At 36.2% G+C, this 20681-nt stretch overlaps 1 protein-coding gene across 27 annotated transcripts in view; it reads left to right on the top strand.

The window, feature by feature from the left end:
* Positions 1–20681, top strand: part of LOC106176729 (muscle calcium channel subunit alpha-1) — a 148665-nt gene that overhangs the window by 61672 nt on the left and 66312 nt on the right. For 22 of the 27 annotated variants that reach the window (XM_087014903.1, XM_087014902.1, XM_087014899.1 and 19 more), the window contains 6 exons: positions 12643–12782; positions 13555–13661; positions 18686–18838; positions 19300–19496; positions 20070–20173; positions 20444–20559. In XM_087014903.1, the coding sequence (XP_086871029.1) occupies positions 12643–12782; positions 13555–13661; positions 18686–18838; positions 19300–19496; positions 20070–20173; positions 20444–20559 (817 nt within the window). Of the gene's footprint in view, positions 1–12642; positions 12783–13554; positions 13662–13751; positions 13859–18685; positions 18839–19299; positions 19497–20069; positions 20174–20443; positions 20560–20681 lie in introns of all 27 variants that reach the window. The other 5 variants (XM_087014911.1, XM_087014907.1, XM_087014908.1 and 2 more) reach the window with 1 other exon arrangement.

Raw genomic sequence — 20681 nt, 5'->3', positions numbered from 1 at the left:
TCTTGTGCTTTGGAAATTGAAGTTGACCACACTTTTACATTTCCTGTCCTGGATTCCTTGTAGATGTTTTCCCAATTTTTAGCTCTAATATAATAAAAAAAAAATCTTGGGAATAATGATAAAAAGTAATTACTTGGTAAAAAGAAATATCATGTTTTTTTACCTATGAGGCCTGATGTTTCAACCTGATTATATTTTCTTTCGTCTGTGAAACATGACATTTTAACTCTTCATTTTAGGGCCCACGTCACATGACTGACTCATTGAACAATACATATTAAAATTTTATTTTGTTTAGTCTGTTTAGAAAAATTCACTTTTATACCATCACTTTACAAGTTGCACTGAAACAACTCTTTCACCAAGTCTGCAGATTATTGTAAATGATCAGAAAGGTTACATGCCTTTATGCAAATTACTAGCCATTTGATACCTCGGTCCCTCTTACATTTAAAACATTAAGATTTAAGGATGAGTTTGAAGGTTTATTGAACAGAGCAGTTGATTGGTGTGAAATGTAATTATTGTCAGCGTATTTAACTCTCTTCTGTTCCATTATTGGAATAAGAGCATCTCTCAGTTTCAAATGGTGCAAATGGGTTATGAATATGGATGTAATAATCTGGTGCTGTGGATACATTCACATTGGGTGAAATCAAGCTTGTTAGTGAAGGCTTCAGCTTACAATCTAAGGGACATGGCAGTAGTCAGCTTAGTGGTGTTCAAAGCTATATAGCCTAGTTAAGCTCTAGGGTCAGTTGCCCCTGAAAGTGATTTTTCCTCGGATTCCTCGTGCAGTTGGTTCATAACTATTATATTTGAAATAGCCAGTGAGTGGGCAAGCTTAAACTACCAGCTATGAAAAACTAAAGGTCTTGGACCCATGAATTAAAATTTATTTTGAAATTCATTTTGGAGTCCTGTGGTAGGATAGGAAGTGAAATGGACTGACAAGGTGTGTGTGGGTGACTGAGATTGCGTTTCCTAGGTATTCACGAACAGCTTTGAAGGTTAAAAAGAGGTTTTTCTGACATATTAAGAAATAAAACATATTCAGATATATTGTTATGCATGAGAATATAAGAAAAATTGACCCTTGGTAAATATAGTAAATAGAAAATTAAAAAAAATCTGCAAACAGAAGAGGCATTGTAAATCTTTCCCATAAAGAAGATATCACAAGTAGATGCTCAAAGACTTTTGCAAGTGTTAGACTATTAGGTCCCTAATGAATAAAGTCTTGCAGTGGATGGACCAAGAGGCAAGACAATAAAAACAACAACAACAACAACGAAAGCATTTGCATTTTCTTCACAAAGTTGATTTTGAAACCCCATTATTTGATATTTAGTTTCTCAACTAATTTTTTAACATATATTCCTTGGTATTCACAAGAAAAAAGATGAAGTTTCACGGAAAATTCCTTTATCATTAATTTTGCTTTATAAACATTTAAATTGCAAAAACCCAAGATTCTTTTCTTTCTTTTTTACCCGTGTGAAAGCAGATTTAGAGACTTCAGTGAGTGTAGTTGATTTGTGTATTGATCTACAGGTCACCAAATTTATGATTCCATGAAGTAGTATTTTTCATCTTCTAAGCTACTGACAAATTAATCCTGGGAGGAAAACCGTGATTTTATCTCATTAGCTATGCCCTCGCGGGGACCAATCTCAATCAGCGAGGCCAGGCTTTTGGTGTCTTGAGGCTCTTCTGCATAATTCATGATTCCAGTCTTAAGATGTTGTAAAGGAATTAGCATTGGTGTATGGATGTGTTTGGTAGGCCCTGGCAGAACTAGAAGCTGGTGCTTATAGCAGATCCATTTCCTGTCTTGCTGCAGAAGATATATGTCTGGCAACGAGTTGTTGGAAACATGAACCCAGATGGGAGGTGGCTGTGCTCATTTCGAATTTTCTTCCCTTTGAACTGTGGCGATAACTTAACAAATTGGAACAAAATTAATTGGTGAAATTTTAACCAAACTGCCTTTTCTTAACAATGCTTGAAACTTTCACCTGAAAATTCTGACAGATACTTATTTGATAATTGGAATCAATTTTCTAAGTGTAACAAAAAAGGCTACTAGTAGCTTTCATACGGAGAAAGTCATCTGCAGATAATGATGATAATAGATTTTTATTTTAGCATCAATAAAAAAAACTTTGTACAGTAACAGCAAGATTGATAAAATTAATATACTTTATTTACTTTTTCGGATGAGCATCTCTTTGAAGTGTCTCACTCGTGAAGTACATATAGTTGGTTATGTTGACCAGGTTTTTAGGTGTTTTTGTGTGTGTACAAGTGTGTATGTGTGTGTATGCATATGTGTACTAGTAAACGATATATCACCGAGCTGTTATCAGTGAGTTATTGGACAAGAGCAAGATTTTTCACATCTGAAAACAACATGTGTAAAATGCGGTCTATATCTGATACTTAATGGTAACCAGTGAACAGCTTCACACCTTATTAATATTGCATAGTGCATCTTAAACCACTGTGCATTGTTTCAAGTTGGCTCTGGAATTTCCTTGATTTGGTCCCAGACATTCATACGATGTACATTGAGGCAAAAATACCTGCTTAGTTCAAGTCACTTCAGTCGTTCAAATCCAAACGTTTTGCAGTTTTGACCAAGTGTCAAAGTTTATATACTCTGGCTTAATAAAGGAAGAAATATGTTTATATATTTTCAAGCTTGCAGATCTACGACTGTTGTTGCACAGAATTTTTTCTACTTCATTTTTTTGACATTTCTCCATTCTTGTGAAAATAAAATTGACATCAGGGTAAATGTCATGAACTTCATTGTTATGCCATTTTTGTGCAAACCCTGGAAATATCTACTGTGTGTGTGTGTGTGTGTGTGTGTGTGTGTGTGTGTATGTGTGTGTGTGCACGTGCGCATAGCAGTTGCTGTCTAAGACTTGGTTCCTATACCTAGATCGATCCTGTCGATCTATCTTCAAGGGGTTTCTTGCTGCACGGCTTTCAGCTTAAGTGGTTTAGATGTCTGGCCCGCCCACTGAAGCTGCTTAATGATAATTAATTACACCCTAGCTGCTTCAGTAGGCCTGACAGACATCTAAGCCCACTAAGTTGATTGCAATTTAGCGAGAGTCCCCTTAAGATAGATCGATCCACAGTTAGTACTATAGGGTCTGGGAATTGTCCTTAACACATTTGTTCACCTCGTAACTGTCACACCATATTTTTGTTTTTCTTTACATTTTATGGAAAGTGAACTCTGTCATATGGCATCTTCTCTAGATGTCCCTGAATGTTTTTCTTTAAATTTCTGAGTTGTATAATGTCTGTATATCTGCCATCTTCAATGTCAAGTTATACATGGTGAAGTACCTGGGATTTCGGTACAGAAACTAAGAATTATCAAGACTAAAAAGATCTTTTGAGCCTCACATCCAGAGCCAATTTTGAGTAGCCTCTTCATTTTCGAATTTCCATGGCCAAGCATGAGAGGGAAGATGTCTTTGGATAGGGATGGTGATGATGATGCGATTATGAGTTCCGCTCATTAAGCCATCCTTTGGGTGTCTGGTACCATTGTTTAGTCTGCTCGGGTGCCTTAAGATCTGCCCTCGGTAGAGGTTCCAAACTTCCAGTTCCAGTGAAGGAGTGGAAATACTGCCTCTCGTTTTTTTTTGCGTCTCTGTGGAAGGTCAATTTACAGCTGCAATCTGCAGGGAAATAGTGTTGTGCAGAATTAGCAGATAGTAGTGATTGACACATTTTGAAGTCATTTGAAAGATAATAAGATTTAGAGAAATCCAATTACACGAGAAAGCAATAGCGTAGTTGTTCATGATGACATATATTGCTTTAACCAACTGGGCTATCTTGCTAATTACTCTATCAACGAGAGGATATTTGATAACATTGTAATTTTATGGTGGAGCTACGTATTAGTTCTTTACCTTGTACAACCTTATGATAAATTTGATTCGCTTTTTAGGATTAGATTTAATGATAACAGTGATGGCAACAAAAAGAAGAAATAGGGTTAAGAAATTTAGACATTTTGTTAAAAAATATGTGCAATGAAGATTTAAAAGATAGATGAATAAATAAATGTGAAAATAAGAAAACAAATGGATTAACATATCTACAGTTAAAAAATAACTAAAGAGATATTTGAATAAAGAGAAAAGCCTACTATTGCTGCGTTTATTGTATAGCATGGTAGTGGTCAGTGAGGGTTGGTATGGAGCATGTATAGATTATTGAGCGGTGACTGAGATAGAGCTTTTGAGTCAATTTTCTGAGACTTCACTAGTAAGATGATGAATTACTTTAGGAACCCCCTCCTGTGTACAGTAAGGCCCAGTGTCAAAGGGAAATCAGTTCTATACTAGTTGGATTGACATTGTTGGCTAGCTTGAGGAATGAGCCTGTTCAGCCTTGTGATATATAAGTTAGGTGGACATAGAGTGTAGCAGCGCTCAGGTGGGCCACTGCTGGACTGGAGCAATGGCACTATTTCAGATATGGTTTATTTTTCTACTGGGGATACATGTGAAGATATTCTAAGAACAATGTTGCCCAGAAAAGCAAAAAAGCTTGTACAGGAGACTTCACTTGGTTTTAAGATCTGAAAATGAATCTTTCCTTTTCCTTCCAAGATGGCTAGTGAACAATCATTATTCAATCACTTCCTTTACAGAATATTACTTTTAAAAGTGTACAATTTTAAATGTCTACATATAGTTTGGTGCAAAAGGTTGATCATTGCTGCTTATGTAATGATGGCTAAAATCAAAGGCTGATGGTTTTATTTGTTTTTTTTGTTTGTTTGATTTGATTGGTTGTAATATCTTGCCTCTTAGATTAAAAAAAGGTGATATATAGTGTCTCTGTAGAAACAATTTTACCTTTTCACCATCATTTCCTCTGCCAAGGAGGTTATGTTTTCACCCCTGTTTGTCTGTTTGTCCATCTGTCATCAACATAACTCAAAAAGTTATGGACCGATTTTGATGAAATTTTCAGGAACTGTCAGAAGTGGGCCAAGGAAGAGATGATTAGTTTGTGGTGGTGATCTGGATCAAAATCAATCAATAATTGAAAATAATCAAAAATAATTGCTGCCTTGGTGGAGGTTGCGCTCTCGGAGTGCTTTTCTAGTTGCTTGTTGTTCATTAAGTGCAACTTGGACAAACTAGGTAGAATATATTATAGATTTCGTTTAGATGAGTGCTTTCAAAGTTAAACTCAGTTAAGTTTGGGAGCATGAAATCACATCAGAACACTAAAACAAGATTATTCCTAACACTTTTTGTATTTATTGATATCATAATTATTTTCTGGATTAAGCCAGTTTAAGATAATATATTATAGACTGTTATAAAACATAAAATATCAAGGCCTAAATTAGTTAAATTTTATTTAATCAGCAAAAATTCTGACCTCAGCACATCCTTGCTGGGGTCTGGGATCTCTTAGAAACCCCCAGACATACCGTAGATCTGGCATTGCCCCAATCTTCTGCTCATATATCTTATTAAAATGTTTGAAATGATAGCACGGAGAAGGATGTCAGTTTTTAATAGTTTATACACGATAAGTTAATTGGCAAAATCTTATCGTTTTGCACCTAGATAGAAATGCCTCAAGGGTACACATAAGGTGTTTGTATACAAGGTGAGGAAACTCAGGATTTCCTTTAAAATGATGTACACTAATTTCTCACTAGATTTGAGCACAGTGGTGCTTTCCAAAGTAATGTTTTGTTTATAATTTTGGGGATTTTGGTTTTAAAATGCCAAATAATGGAATAGTTGGGCATTGATGAGGCCAAAGGAACTGCAAGTTTAATTTCTATGATTTTTTTTTATCTCCCTGAGATTTTTTACATTGGTGCTCCAGGTTAATGATCTTTTGCCTAGCACATGCCAAGTGAGACGTGTGCAAAATATAGGAAAAAAAGTGACATTAGTCTAGAAGTTATTAAATTTTATGACCCATATTGGTATAGTCTTGTAGACATACACTATTAAGAGTACCTGGGGAGAAGCTGAAGCCATTACCTTCCTGGCATCCAAAGAAAGGAAGTAATTTTAAGCATGAATGGAACTTCATCACCTAGCAAGAATTACCTGAACTTCTGGCTGCACTTGTTCAACAGCAAAGGCGGTCATTTTTTGCCCAACTGACCACAGTCACTTAATGGGCCTAAATAATAAAAACATCACTACAGTACCCTTGGCTATGTATGGTAACACAAATACCTATCACTTGTAAAAAGAGAAACTTGTAGTATTTTTGGGGAGGTGAGGCCAACCTGTATACTGCCTAGCCTTATTATAAAATAAATTAATGTATTATTTAGTTGTGTTGTAAAGAGCTGCATCTGTGCTTATTAATAGTGCATAGTTATGAGACTATCTTTAAATGCCAGTGGTTTACTAGTCAAAGTCGGGTGCTCCCCCCCCCCTTCTCCTTCAACACCAGAACCTTTTTTGTCTGTGTTCCTGTTTTTTTAGAAGTGGATGACATCAAGATTGTATTACCAGGAATGTTCAATTCAACCAAGATCGGTCTTAAAGTTGATTTATTCCAAGTTATAAACTTTGTTTTTGGTATCTGTAAACTCTTGAAGTGTTGATCTTTCCATAGAAGTACGCTTTCAGATTGTTCTAATCATAAATCAGCTCAAAATTGACATTTGAAAACAACTCGAAAACACAAATTCTAGCCTCCACAATGAGTGCTCATATGTCTGGAGACCAAAAAAAATCAAATCTTCAGGAGTTCGCTTGTACCGAAAACAAAGCTTACACCTGGGAGTAAATAGGCATTATGGTTTGGTTCAATATTCTTGGTAATACATTCTTGTTGGAATCTTTGTTGTTTTGTCCTTTAAAAAGGTATTATGTTGCATCTTGATACCTACACAAGGTTTCAGCACAGAATTATCTAATTTGACAAGTGTCAGGTGTAAGACTATTTAGCATTATTCATCTGCCATGGTAGTTCGTAGATTTTTTTTTTTTTTTTTGCATTCAAGTTCTTTTGGTATATTTTTTGCCCCAAAGAGCAGGAAAAAATCTTGTGTAAGGAAGTGGTCTATAATGGTATTGGACCTAGGTTTGTATGCACTGTTTCAGTGTGTTATTGCTGCTAGTATGAGGATAGAAGCACTAAGATACTTTGGCATTATGTGTCCTATGGGACAGAGAGAAAGTAGTGTGCAGTCAGCACTTCCATTGGTTTCATGTCACTTGCTGATAATAATGAGTACAAATTGGCTAATGGCAGTGCTTGATGGAGAATATTCTCTCTGCTTGGTTCTCAGCGAACAAATAACTGTTCCATGGACTAGATGCTTGTGTCAAATTTTCATGGATGCAAATTCTTGTATTTGTCAAATATTATCTGAAAAAGTAATTGTTTTTAAAAGAAATTAATTATAATTATGTGAAACTCTGATCATAGATTTTAGTTGAGTATGCAGTTTAGGTTCCAGTGGGGATATCTATTCAAAATTTTTGTTTTTACATTAGTGTGACATTCTCATCTGTTGTTGGATGTTTGATGAAAACTGTGTTTTCCTGTCTTGAATAAGGTACTTTTAGATCTGGTAATCTACGGTAAAGTGCCATGAATTTCGAACGGCTCTTGAATTTCGAACGATCTTAAAATCGGCCGTCTGGAGTTTTTTCTGGACCATGAATTTCGGCCAGTAAGCAATTTTGCGCGATCTTGATTTCGTGAATTTCGTACACCTTAAAATCGGCCACTGGGCTATTCTCGCGCTTATAAAGATCTAACAGTCGGCAATGTTGCCCAAGCGTACCTTTACCTGAGTACTACGTGTGCGGCCCAAGGTGCAAGATAACGATCGGTACAGTTAGTGTAGGACGCTAAACAACATCGTCATATCCATTCATTCAGATAACAGGAGAATCTATTAAGAGTTGTACTGTCGGGCTGTTGTTTCTTTACCGCAGTATTCGGTGTGAGATAGCGATCGGTAGTTTTGCTGAGGCGCACAATAGCATTGTTAACAGTAGAGACTTCAGTAACAGAACAAAAGAGCAATATAAAGAGCTGCAATAAAGACTACCATTATTGCTTTCTTGTCTCGCTCAGATCGTTCACGATCTCCCGCTGACGATCTTCCGCTAATGAAGTCCCTTGGAATGTACAAATGAAATGAAAAATATTTTTAAAAATTATAAATTCCAATGGGGAGGGATGGAGGGTTAAAAACAATCGAGAACGATCTCCGGCTGACGATCTTCAGCAAACGAAAGCCACTGAACGAGTATGAGCTTTCTCGTTTCACTCGGATTGCGACGCTGACTATACGAAAATTGCGTTCTCGTCTCGCCCTTTGGCTTACGAAGTCTCTTTAACAAATATGAAAATTGCCTCCTGGTCTCTCTCGGCTTGCGAACGATCTCTCGCTGAAAATTTGAAATTTTCCTTTTTGTCAATTAGCTTTGTCAGTTGTCGTGCGTATGAAGGTCCGGTAGGTGTCCCCTTTCACAAATTGGCCTGTAGTTTGCTTCGTGTTTTGTACCGCATGAAGGTCACTCTTGTCTCTGCTGCATACGGCGTGGAATGTGTATCTTAAAGTTCATAGAAACATTTTATTGTGTTTTGTAAGCTTTTGGAAGTAGTTTCGTCGTGACTGAATATCAGCGTACACTACAAAGTAGCGGTAGTACCATTCATCTGTGATGCATCATAAAAGCTAGGTACGTCAAATTACTCTAAGAAAATTTCTTACAACGTCCATGGCTGTCCCGACAAGCCAAGACGTCATTAAAAAAAAGTCGCAAGCCGTCTAGCCGTCTTTGAAAATATAGGCCGTCCGGTGATGTCAGCGGCCGTCCAAATGACGGCTGGACGGTTCGCTGGGAAAAGCCTTGCTCATAAGGGTATATTTATTTAACTAGGGGCTTACTGACATCACCCAGCTTACTTGCGGGTGCATGCCTCCCAAAATTATATTAAAGGATAAAATTGTAATATTTCGAAGTTTAATTGTTTGTAAATTTTGTAAAAATTGCTCATGCCACCCCGTTAGTTTGGAGGGTTAAGCTGGATCAAGTCTGTGTCAAAATTCTTTGAAACTTTGCAGGAAAAATCAATCTTCCTTTGTTTCTCTGGCTCCTTGTTTAGCCCGATGATCAGATTTATCTACATGTAGTGCCCCCAGGTCTGCTGGAGCAGCTCTTTGAAAATAACACACAGGTAGATTTTTTATCTGAGATAAATATCGCGTTCGATACACTCAAGACAAAAGCTACCTGTGAGCTGAAGGGCACTTTATCCTCTAATTAAGAGGTAAAGCAAGTTCCAGCTAGATGGACGATTAAGATCGGACTTCAGATGGTAACTAGTATTGTTTACCTCAGTTCTGTGAAAGCAAACGAGAAGGGTGTCAGAACAATGGTGCGTATATAAATTATACAGAGAATTTGTACATTCAGGTGACGTTTACTATTAATCGAAGGGGATTTTCGATAATATTCCTTGAAAAGTACACTAGATTTATAGAGAATAATATCATGGTTGGTCAAAAAATTATATACGCACAGTGTATCCGTGCGTATGCCTGGTTACGCCCTTGTCGCAAACCTGCAAACCATATCCTGCTGACTACATGAAAATTGCCTTCTAGCATGGACAAAAAGTCCAAGCTTCTATGCTTGCTCGGATCGCTGACGATCTCTTGCTGACGAATATAGTAACGAAGTCCCTTGAACTAGTGTGGAAATTGGCTTATTGTCGCGCTCAAATCTTCGATTTAACGAATATAAAAACTGCCTTTTCGATTTTCTCTAGATTACCTATCTCTCGCGTTTGTTTGAAGATGGTTTCAATGACAATACGTACACGTTTTTCAAATGCGTACATTGACGCAACTATGCGCCAGGAAATCAGTTGCTGCTTCTGGTTAAGATTGGGTTGCCTGAGCGAAAAAAAAAAAACGGCCCTGCATCCCCCCCAAATATAGTATATTTGATCGCAGACAACAATCAGCGGTCATCTTGGTCGCAGCGCACGACGGAGAGAGACCGTAATACACAGTTCGGCTGCCGTGGCGAAGGCTACCTGTGCGCCGCACATACCGATCTGCGGTCGTAGTGGCCTCCCCGCACGGAGGAGAGGCCGTAGTGCCGAGGCTTCTGCAGGGAAGGCTACGTATGCGTCGGAGACACTGACCCGCGAACGGCGAGATGAGGACGCATTCGCGCGTTAAGCTCTGCCCGACTTTAACGATAAAAGCAACGAACCTGGTCGCGGAAGACACTTATCGCAGATGAAGGCTACCTGCACGTGCGCCGTAGACACTGATCGGCTGTCGTCTCGGTTTCAGTGCACGGAAAGGAGCAACGGTAACACTAAGCTTTCATAGTAAAGGTTATCTGGCCGTGGCAGACGCTAATCGTCGGCCGTCTCTCCCTCCGTCCACTCCCGTTCTGAGCGCCAGGATCGTTTTTGAAAAACGACACTAGTTTCTGGCTGCCAGAATCGCTTTTGAAAAACGACACTACTGATAACGATGCTGTTTTGCGGCCTTAGACAACAGTACCGCTCTATCTATGGGCCATACACAGTGATCAGGTGAAAGTACGTGTATACCTTTGGTCGCAATTACCGACACTCACACATCATACATTATGGTAACTCTAAATAGATCGTCGGGAGAAGATAACAGAAGGCCTAGCGACCAACAGACAACTTCCGGTCAAAATTGACAGAATTCCATGAAATTCGAACTTTTGGAAGTTCTGAGCCCCTCCATTTCATGAATTTCGGCCAGAACGATCTTTTCCCAAATTTAATTATTTTCTACTGTTCGAAATTCATGGCACATTACCGTATATGCAGTGTTTGAATACAAAATTGAAGTTAATGTTTCTCATTTATCACATGGAAGTCTTAAAACATTTGCAATTTTATTTTGAATTCTCCTCCTTTATTTGGGTAATTTTTTTGATAGGATTATGCAATGAATATCACATGACACTTACAGATTTGATGAAGTGCATGTGTACTTTGAAGTATGACTATGGAGTATGGTAATTTAAAAAAAAAAAAAAAAAAAAAAAAAAAAAAAAAAAAAAAAAAAAAAAACCATCTATAGCACTCTGGCCACAATTGGGTGAGGAACAGTTTTGGAGTTACATTGGTGGACATAACAGTGAGTGGTTGTAACTAGCAGAACAGAAGTGGCTCTAAAGCACATTTCAGTAGTTTTTATTTGAAGGTGCATTTGTATGGGTAATGGTAGATAAGAACTGGAAGTGTTCTCTTTGGTGACAATGCCCGGGGGTTGTTAACACATGATCATCAAGGCTGTTTTAGAACCCCTTTTATAGTGGATCTCCATTCACTTAGGTGTGATTGATTAATTTCTCAGAGTAATGGCAATGAATAAGTTCCCTTTACATTTGTCAGTGTGAACTGGCCTTGCGTCCAATGCATGAATGTCTGCGCTTCTTTAAGATTTGATCTGTCTCTGTGTTGCAGTCAATATTTGGACTGGTAGATAGCTGATTGATGTTATTTTCAGGAAGCCAGCTAAAAACTGAGGTAGCAAATGCAGGGAAAATTATTTGTTGATCATACAATGTGGCATTTATGGTGTATTAGAGCGCGAGGGGAAGCGTTAAAAAAAACATATGGAAATGAATGTATTTCAGAGTTCAAACAGGATATGATGAGGATATGTGCTTGCTCTCCCTAGTTGTGAGCTTTATTCTCTATATAGAAGGGCACTAACAACATTTCTAACGTCCACATTGAATGTGAAATAGATAAACATTGTTTTTACTTGAATCATTGAGCTTTATGAAAACCATTGAGTAAAGAAATTGTTTCTAGTACAAGCAAATGAAGAGAACTTGGTAACTGTTAAATGTCCATAATCTGCATGGCATTACTGGTGTTAAGAATGATATTAAAACAGTATTTCATTAAGGGTGGACTTTCCTTCTTTTCACTGGGTTTTTTTTTTAAGAAGAAGAAAAATTAAAAATGCATAATAGTTTCTTGTTTGGTTCCCTAAAATGTGGATGTTAATACGGATTCATTTTGTAAACAAAATAGTAAAGCAGGTGAGGCTAAATGATTTCACTTGAGCCTCATTTACCTTGAAGTTAGGTCAATCCATTTTTAAATCTTTGTTCTTGGGAAGGGGGGATTGGTTTGTGATTAATTAGCTAAGCTAAACATTTGTGGCATATGCCATCCCATGCCGACTTATGACAATGTCCATAGCTGGGCACAGCAAGTGACTAACTTCAGAGATAGAAGGGACTACATTTCTGGTCTATGGTCTTGGGCTTCATCAGACTCTTTGGTTTCATCAGAATCTTGGGCTTCATCAAAGAGACAGTTGCCCAAGAAGGGTCAGTCTGTCCTACATGTAAAGGTGTCCTTGAAAATTTGCTTTATGCTTTTGAAAGTGGTACAGTAGCAATGGACATTTTGGATTGAGAATAAAATAAACAAATTTGAATAATGTGAAATGAGTGTGATTTGCATTTATTAAAACAAATTGATGTTTGGAAGGAACTTTGGCTTTGTTTATGGCATTGTTTTCCACAATGTCCCTGAGAGTTATTTATAGTATATATGATTTTTTTCCTCTCTTTTCAGGACAATGTAGAAATCGTGTTTCTTATCATATTTGCTGTAGAGGCCATATTGAAAATTATTGCCTATGGATTCCTGTTCCATCAGGGTGCTTATCTACGGAATGGATGGAATATCTTAGATTTTACTATAGTTGTTATAGGGTAAGTATACTTATAAGGTACAGTATTGATTTCTCCATTGAGAACATTAAAAATCATTACCAAAATGTAAGTTTACTGAAATCTTAAATTGTCAGTAAATAAATGAATAAATTGATAAATAAGTGAAGGAATAATTGAATACTACTCAAGTTTGTGTTGAAGGGTTGGACTTTTTGACTAATGTTATTTTTTATACTGTCTTTTTTCCTGAATCACTAACTTTCAGCGTCAAGACAAAAAGCATCTAGTATGTGGCATGATCAGCACCTGTGGCCACTTTTAACTATAGAAATATATGCATTTAACATAGGATTTATTCTTTTTAAGCTTGTAATGTACAATACTAGAAATGAAGATTGAAATAAAAAAAAACTGCACAACAATAATTTTATTTTTTTCTTAGAGCTGTTATTAGTTTCATAGTTGTTAAAACTGTTTTAAGATTCAAATTGTTTAGAAATTTAGCATATTTCTCCATACAAAGGTGGGTTGAGAGATTGTGAACATTTTCTAGAAAATTATCAACATTTAAAAAAATAAAGTTAATACATGCACAAACAAAAAATCCTCAGAGAGTGTATATATATATATATATATATATATATATATATATATATATATATATATATATATATATATATATATATATATATATAAAGATTATATTTTGTAATAAGGATTGTATTGAATGGTATTTTTGTTTTGTATTTAACTATGATCATTGATTTTTCGCAGCCGTTCCTTTATGCCACTGGTGTGCTTGCCTTTTCAGAACATTAAGTACAGTTTTGTCCTACATGAGGATCAAAGGGTTCGATGTAAAGGCCCTTCGAGCTTTCAGAGTCCTTCGGCCTTTGAGATTAGTATCAAGGGCGCCCAGTAAGTAACTTGCATTTTTACTCCCTAGTTAAAAGTATTATTAGACAGTAGTTTATTTCATAGAGGCGTTTTATTATTTTTCGTTTCCAGTGGAGTAAGTGTGTTTTTGTCAACGATGAAGATCAAGGGGTTTGATGTGAAGGCTCTGCGAGCTTTTAGAGTTCTGAGGCCGCTCAGATTGGTATCTGGGGTCCCCAGTGAGTATAGACTAGAAGTAGTGCATGGTAGATGTTTCTTTTATTCACCTTTTTTCATTATTATTATTATTATCTAAGAGGCATTTTCTTTTGCCTTTCCCTTTTTCTCCTACATTGCCAATTTTTTTCTCTTCTGACCACATTCCTCAAGCTGTCCTTCCTTGTTTCTTCTACCCAAGCCCTTGTATTCATACTTGTGGAAGTAACTAGTGCCACAGGTTTACAACATGGTGGCTCATACGACAAGGAAGCTTTTACTGCTTTGACTCTGCAGTGGCCCAAAAGTGGTAAGCCAGGGAAAGAAAAAAACCTTGTGGATTAACAACAGGACTGGTATCCACCCATTTCCAGATTTTGTCAAACAAAAGAAGGGAGTGTTGGTTTTTGACAAGGCTTGAGTCTTTTCATTCAAGATGTCTCTCTGTCATTTGTCAACTTTAGCAGACGTCATGTCTCAACATTATTTGATCTAGTTGGAAACTGCTGTTTGGATTTTTTTACTTTTGTTTTCCTTTATCTTTGAGATATCTATCCTCAACAAATGTGAAGAACTTCTGCATATTTTTGCTTGCTTCATTAAAATGTAATGCTTGTGAGTTTTTATATACAGACATCGTCAGTGTTTGTATATAGTGCCATTACCTATGTTTGCTAAAATCACCTTAGACGTAGAGAGTGTTTTTGTCCATTAGTAAGTTAAAATAAGCTGAAAGATTTATATTCCATGGTTTGTATTTTCCTAACAGTCAAATTAACTGAGTATATCATATAATAGGAAAAATATGAATTTTTAATAATTGTCTCTAAACACAAAGGTAAAATATATCTATATTTGCAGTAGAAGTTTAAGAAACCTATCATTTTAAAGCTCTATATTAAACACTTCAATATACAAACATCCCCTCATCCCCTTTGGATTGGTCATACCTAGCTATGATATCAAAATTGTTAATGATTTCAAGAAAATTTCTTTCTTGGTTTATTTTGACTCCTATATATCTCTTTCTTCAGTTTTTGGTTTGTTGTCTGTATATATGCCAGCCATGCTGGCTAGTTAGTTTTGGACTTCAACTGGTCTGGTCGTAGATTCTGCAGTGCTGCTGTTGATGGCTCTCGTCAAGCTGCAATCTGATAGTCTAGTGATTTTGTACACTCGATGTTATTTGGTGTTAGCTCTGAATGTTTTGGTCTTTTTTTCATTCAATTTTAAATTGGTTTTCTATTTGTCCTGTCCATGGATTGGTTTACTTAAATTTTTTGACTAGTGATGTTCACTTGCAGTCCTTGTGAATTGGTGTCAGCTGTACTTATGTTCTTTTTATGTGCAGACACTAAAGTGCCTGTACATATCCCAGTCACCTGACTTTGTATGTGTTGCCCAAGCTGAGCCTGAGCTGTGCATATTTCTTGTTACCGCAGTGGCTGGAAAGCAGGATTACCACTTCCCTTCAAACTCACAGGGATTATTCTTTGTCCTAAAATGTTGGCCATGTTTAAAATGGGTTTGATCTGATTGTTTCTTATATTTTTTGATAGTTTTTCAATAATTTTGGCCTTTTGGACATGGTGTCATCCAGATGGTAACTATTTAAGCTGAAACTTGCTTTTAGGCTTAAAAAACAGGTTGACTGCAAAAATGGGAATGATCTGATTATTCTTTATGTTTTAAAATCTTTATTATATTGTGTTATATTCCTAATATTTTGGCCTTCCCATTTCCATTTTTTATATCCCTACAACTGGATGACATACATCCTTAATATCATTGGACTTGAATAAATTGAAAAATATGAGGCAAATTCAAACGTGACATAAAATTTGGCTTTGTTTCTCTTTCTTACAACACAATGCACTTTGATCAGCGTTCTGGCCGGCAACTCCAAAAAACAGAAGAGATATATCTGTGGTTACTATTAAACCTGAATTTGAACCTGAACTTGGCATTTGACTGACTTTTTATGGTGAAGTGCACATATATTACTGTTATTTTGTCAGTCGTCATGTTTAAAATGGTATAGGTTGTCTGTACATATGTCAGCTTTAGCTGGCCTGTTTCGAGTTTTGTTATCATTTCTTTTGTCCTTGCGTTTATTGGTATTATATTTAAAGTGTAGTTTACTTACTGTGAATATATTCATATTCACATGATGTCCTTTCAGCTTTATTATGATTGGTGATTTTTAATTTTTTTTTCTTAAATCTGTATTTCCATGTCAAGTAGTTATCAGTCATTTTCAGAAAAATTTACAGATTAAGGCCAAAGTGTTTTATGCATTGTTAATGTATCTTAAATTAGTGGAGAAGAAATTGTATCATAAGCTTAGAAATAAGTTCAAGTTAATAAATATTTGTTCATAAATTAGATTTTGTAAATTTTTATTTCACTTATCAAGTGACCTGCAGTTACTGAGGATAATAATAATCAATAATTAAATGTATGCAATTTGATATGACTGTCCAGTTTTACAGGATTATTAATGCTAGATTCATGGCAAATGATCACGGAAGTATTGACAGTAAAGTTCTGCCTCATTTCCTAGAACTTAGTTCTTTTGCATTCAAGGCTGGGAGTGGTATTATTATTATTATTTTTCTAAGCATACTCAGACCATTGTGCCATATTTTGTCTGGCAGTAATACCACTGTAGCTGTTCCTGAATAGTTTTGTTTGGCTTAATTACAATATATTATACCACAGAACATGATGAGTTGTTGTATGAACCTTTTTTATTTTGGAATTCTCTCTTGCACTGATGTGAAGATCTCATGGTCAAAGAGACCTTAGGGTCAGTGTGATATTGTGCGATGTTCTTGAGTTATGGATAGTTGACAGAGTTTGAAAGAGGAGAAAAGTCTGTGTATGTGACACACTGTAGAATATACTGTTGTCATGTAAGTCAACCACAATCTTTTTCTGGCTGCCAGTGTGGAGTTTGCCTTTCAGAGTGATGCTCTGGATTGAGAAAGTGCCTGGGAGAAATGTTAAAGGTTTGAAATGAGTGTTATGATAACTTTTATAGCTTGTCATTCTTGATTGTAGACAGTTTTACTTGATGACTTTCTTTCTTCGATGAAAAATTATATGTCAGATGCTTTATTTGGTTTGTCCTAAGCTTAATTTCAACTTTAAAACCATGGTCTGTTACAAATAGGAAGGTGGATATATTGGTGTTTCAGGACGATGAATGTCCCACTCAATAGCCTTAACCTTTCCATTCCTTTCTTTCCATTTTGTTATTTTTTGTGATATTTTTCAACCTTTTTGTGATATAGATATGACCACTTAGGTCATTTGGTGGTTCTCTTGGCTGCCTTCACCCCATTCCTTATTTCTATCCATCTCCTTGTTTTTCACTTGTGACAATTTTTTGTCATAAACTAACCCACATATTTGCAGTTCTCCTTGTTGGAGTATCTAATGGCTGTTCTTTGGCTTATAACTCTGCTTCTTGGAAATGGACTGATGTTTCAAGGTTGTTTGTCTTCTTCTCTTATGCCATTCCCATGTTCTTGCTGGCAAAACAAGGTTTCTGGCATTCGCTTTTCCAGTCCCAGCGTGTTAACTGGCCTTTCTGTTGGGTTTCTTTGACAGGTCGACAAGTTGAAACTTTTCCAAATGGCTTCCATTTTTCAATGCATTTGCACATCTTTCAGCATCTTGTCTTTGAGGCAGAGTTATCAGATTTTATCCTGGCAACAGGTCCTTGCTGTGATGTGATTTGATTTGACCTTTTTTGAAGAAGAAAGAGAGTTTGTAATAATGAAAAATTGATTTTATGGATAATTTTGAGGTGTGAAAAGCTGCCTCCAGCAGATTTGAAAGTTGAAATATTCAGGGATATTTATATCTTTTATCAGAATGGACATTTCATAGTTGAAATCTGTATATTTTTTTTTTTTTTGAAACATGCATAAATAACCAATTGGAATACTTTTGGGTATTTTACAGAGCAAACATGTTTTTAATCAAGCTTTAGTCATTTTCAGAAAGAAGTGAACTCTTGAATAGGTATTTGAACATGTATTTTTAGACCAAAATATCTTTTAGCACTATTAAATGGATCAATTAAAGTTTTATTAACCAAATTAGTAATTTTAGATATGGGTTTCTTAAACTTAAGGCTCTAATGCAGTTTGGTATGTAGCCCATACATATGTTTGACTTAGTACTGTATGTAAAGTGAAAAAAAGATCCTCAGCTTCTCATTGCTTATTCACTGACTCAAAACAGATATACTCTATGATGCAAGGTCTTGCTCTAGAAAGAAGATGCAGTTAAGACATTGAAGAGGCCTCCAGGTACACCATCTCCACCATAAAGCCTCCTGACTGTTTATGATGCGGGGAAAATGTTTCTGAGGTTATTTTGTCTTCTTCAAGAGGCTGGTTTCTTTTCAGATTTGACCAAGCTTTGAGCCAACATACAGTTCTTATATTATCAAAGGAGAACAAGGGATATGACTGAAGGGGTGTTTGATAATATGACAGCCCCTGTAGTTTATTTTTGTCACTGTCAAATTGATAATTCCTCATATTTGATTTTTGGTGTGTATGCAGTGGTAAATGGTTTTTAGGCCATTTTCTTGCTAGAAATGTTGTTTTTTGTTTTTGTTAGTATGTTTTCATTTGATCTTCCTGTGTTTTCAGGCATGGAGATGGTGCTTAACCACCTCTAAGACTGCACATTTGATAATGAGAACAAACTGATATTTCATATCCCCTTTTATATTTTCAGTACTGCAGTACTGGAGTAAATAGTGGTTAAAACTTTTTGATGGGACATCTAGTGCATTACCCTCATCTTTGCATCATTTTGTTTGATTCCAGGCCTCCAGGTGGTGCTGAACTCCATTATCATGGCCATGGTGCCTTTGTTACACATTGCCATGTTGGTGTGTTTTGTTATCATAATCTACGCCATCGTTGGGCTAGAGCTGTTCTCAGGGAAAATGCATAAGACCTGTTACCACAGTATCACAGGTAAGCTGGCAAGGAAGACGATATAAGCATTATCATATTTAGGATCCTTTGTGTGAAGAATTTTGTTTTTGGCCAGAGAGTAATACCTCTAGTATTTCTATTGGTATTTTAATGGGGTGAATTGATTGAGTTTAATCTGAATGATAAAGGACTGTTTTGCCAAGTAAGTGAAGACTAAATGCTATGGCAATGTGGTGGTAATTACGTGCAGTGGGAGATCTGATTTTTAGTTAAAGATCATTTTAAATACTGGGAATTTGTGCTGTGCAGTGTTTTATAAGGATGAACAAAACAAAGACATAAAAAATTATAGTTATAACACATATGATTATGTAAAATTACTTAAATTCTGAAAGAGATTTGGAGAATATTTCCCAAGAAGTGCATTAAAAAAAAAAAAAAAAAAAAAAAGAAATTTCAGAATGTTGTGGGGAAAATGATCAAAGTGGTATATTTTCCAGATGAAATCATGGATGACCCCACCCCTTGCGGTTCTTCTTATATGTGTGATGATGGGTACAACTGTACAGAAAAGCCACAGCCACAGCGCTGGGAGGGACCCAACTCCGGGATCACCAACTTTGACAACATAGGTCTAGCTGTGCTCACAGTCTTTCAGTGTGTTACGATGGAAGGATGGACAACAGTACTTTACTGGGTAATGCTGGGACTCACCCACTCTCTCTCTCTCTCTCTGGGCGTATTCCCAGAGCTTTTAGATCGATCTATCCCCGCGGGGAGTCTCACTAGATTACTGTCAGATAATCCGGCTTAAATGTCCGTCCCGCCTACTTCAAGCTGTAAGGGGGTAATTAACTTTCGTGCCCGCTCGGCTGACGGCTATTTAGTGTGAACCCAAGGGAGTTAGGTCGATCTAAAGTAGATCGATCTAATATCTGGGAATGGGGTCGGTCTCTCTCTCTCTCTCTCTCTCTCTCTCTCTCTCTCTCTCTATCTCTCTCTCTCTCTCTCTCTCTCTCTCTCTCTCTCTCAAACTTCCATTAATTTACAAAAAATAGTTTTTGCAAAACAACAAGATCAGAGTAAATTTTCACTCTCTTATCTTTCTCATCACCTACAAGGAATGACACTTCATGTCATGTTTGTTTTTGAGAAGAAACCTTGATTAGAAGTATAAACTATTAGTCTCTGTAGAGAAGAATAATGCAAGAAAAGTAAGACATTGGGAACTTAATAATTTTACTAAATGCTCTGTGTTGAATTTTTTCAGATCAATGATGCAGTAGGAAATGAATGGCCGTGGATGTATTTTATAAGTCTCATCATCCTAGGTTCATTCTTTGTACTTAACCTAGTGTTGGGTGTACTCAGTGGGTAAGTGGTTTAGAAATCTCATCATTCCGTTTTCATTTTTTTGTGTTTAACCTAGTGCTGAGTGTACTCAATGGGTAAGTGATTGACAGAAAAGGTATTTTAATGGTTATCTCTCTACAAAAATAATGATAAATAAATGAATTAATAAAAATGAAATAATAAATAGATAAAAATAATGTAAAATTCAAATATTCAAAATTTTTGTCACCAGAAAAAAGAAATCACATAGAAGGATATTTGTAAACCAAACCAATATCTTTTCTTATACAGAGAATTTTCCAAAGAGAGGGAGAAGGCAAAAGCTCGAGGAGATTTTCAAAAATTGCGAGAGAAACAGCAGCTTGAGGAAGATCTGAAAGGTTACTTGGATTGGATAACCCAAGCAGGTCAGTTTTTTTTTTACAATATTTTTACTGCCTTTTGTATTAAGATGATGAAAAGTAAATAATTTCTTATATAACTTGGCACGTTTATTATACTTCTGCAGAATGACATTTTCACCCATAAT

This window comes from Lingula anatina, chromosome 6, assembly GCF_051362555.1.
Source record: "Lingula anatina isolate TDL-2025a chromosome 6, LinAna3.0, whole genome shotgun sequence".
NCBI classification, from domain to species: domain Eukaryota; kingdom Metazoa; phylum Brachiopoda; class Lingulata; order Lingulida; family Lingulidae; genus Lingula; species Lingula anatina.
This window is presented reverse-complemented; position numbering and strand designations above follow the sequence as displayed.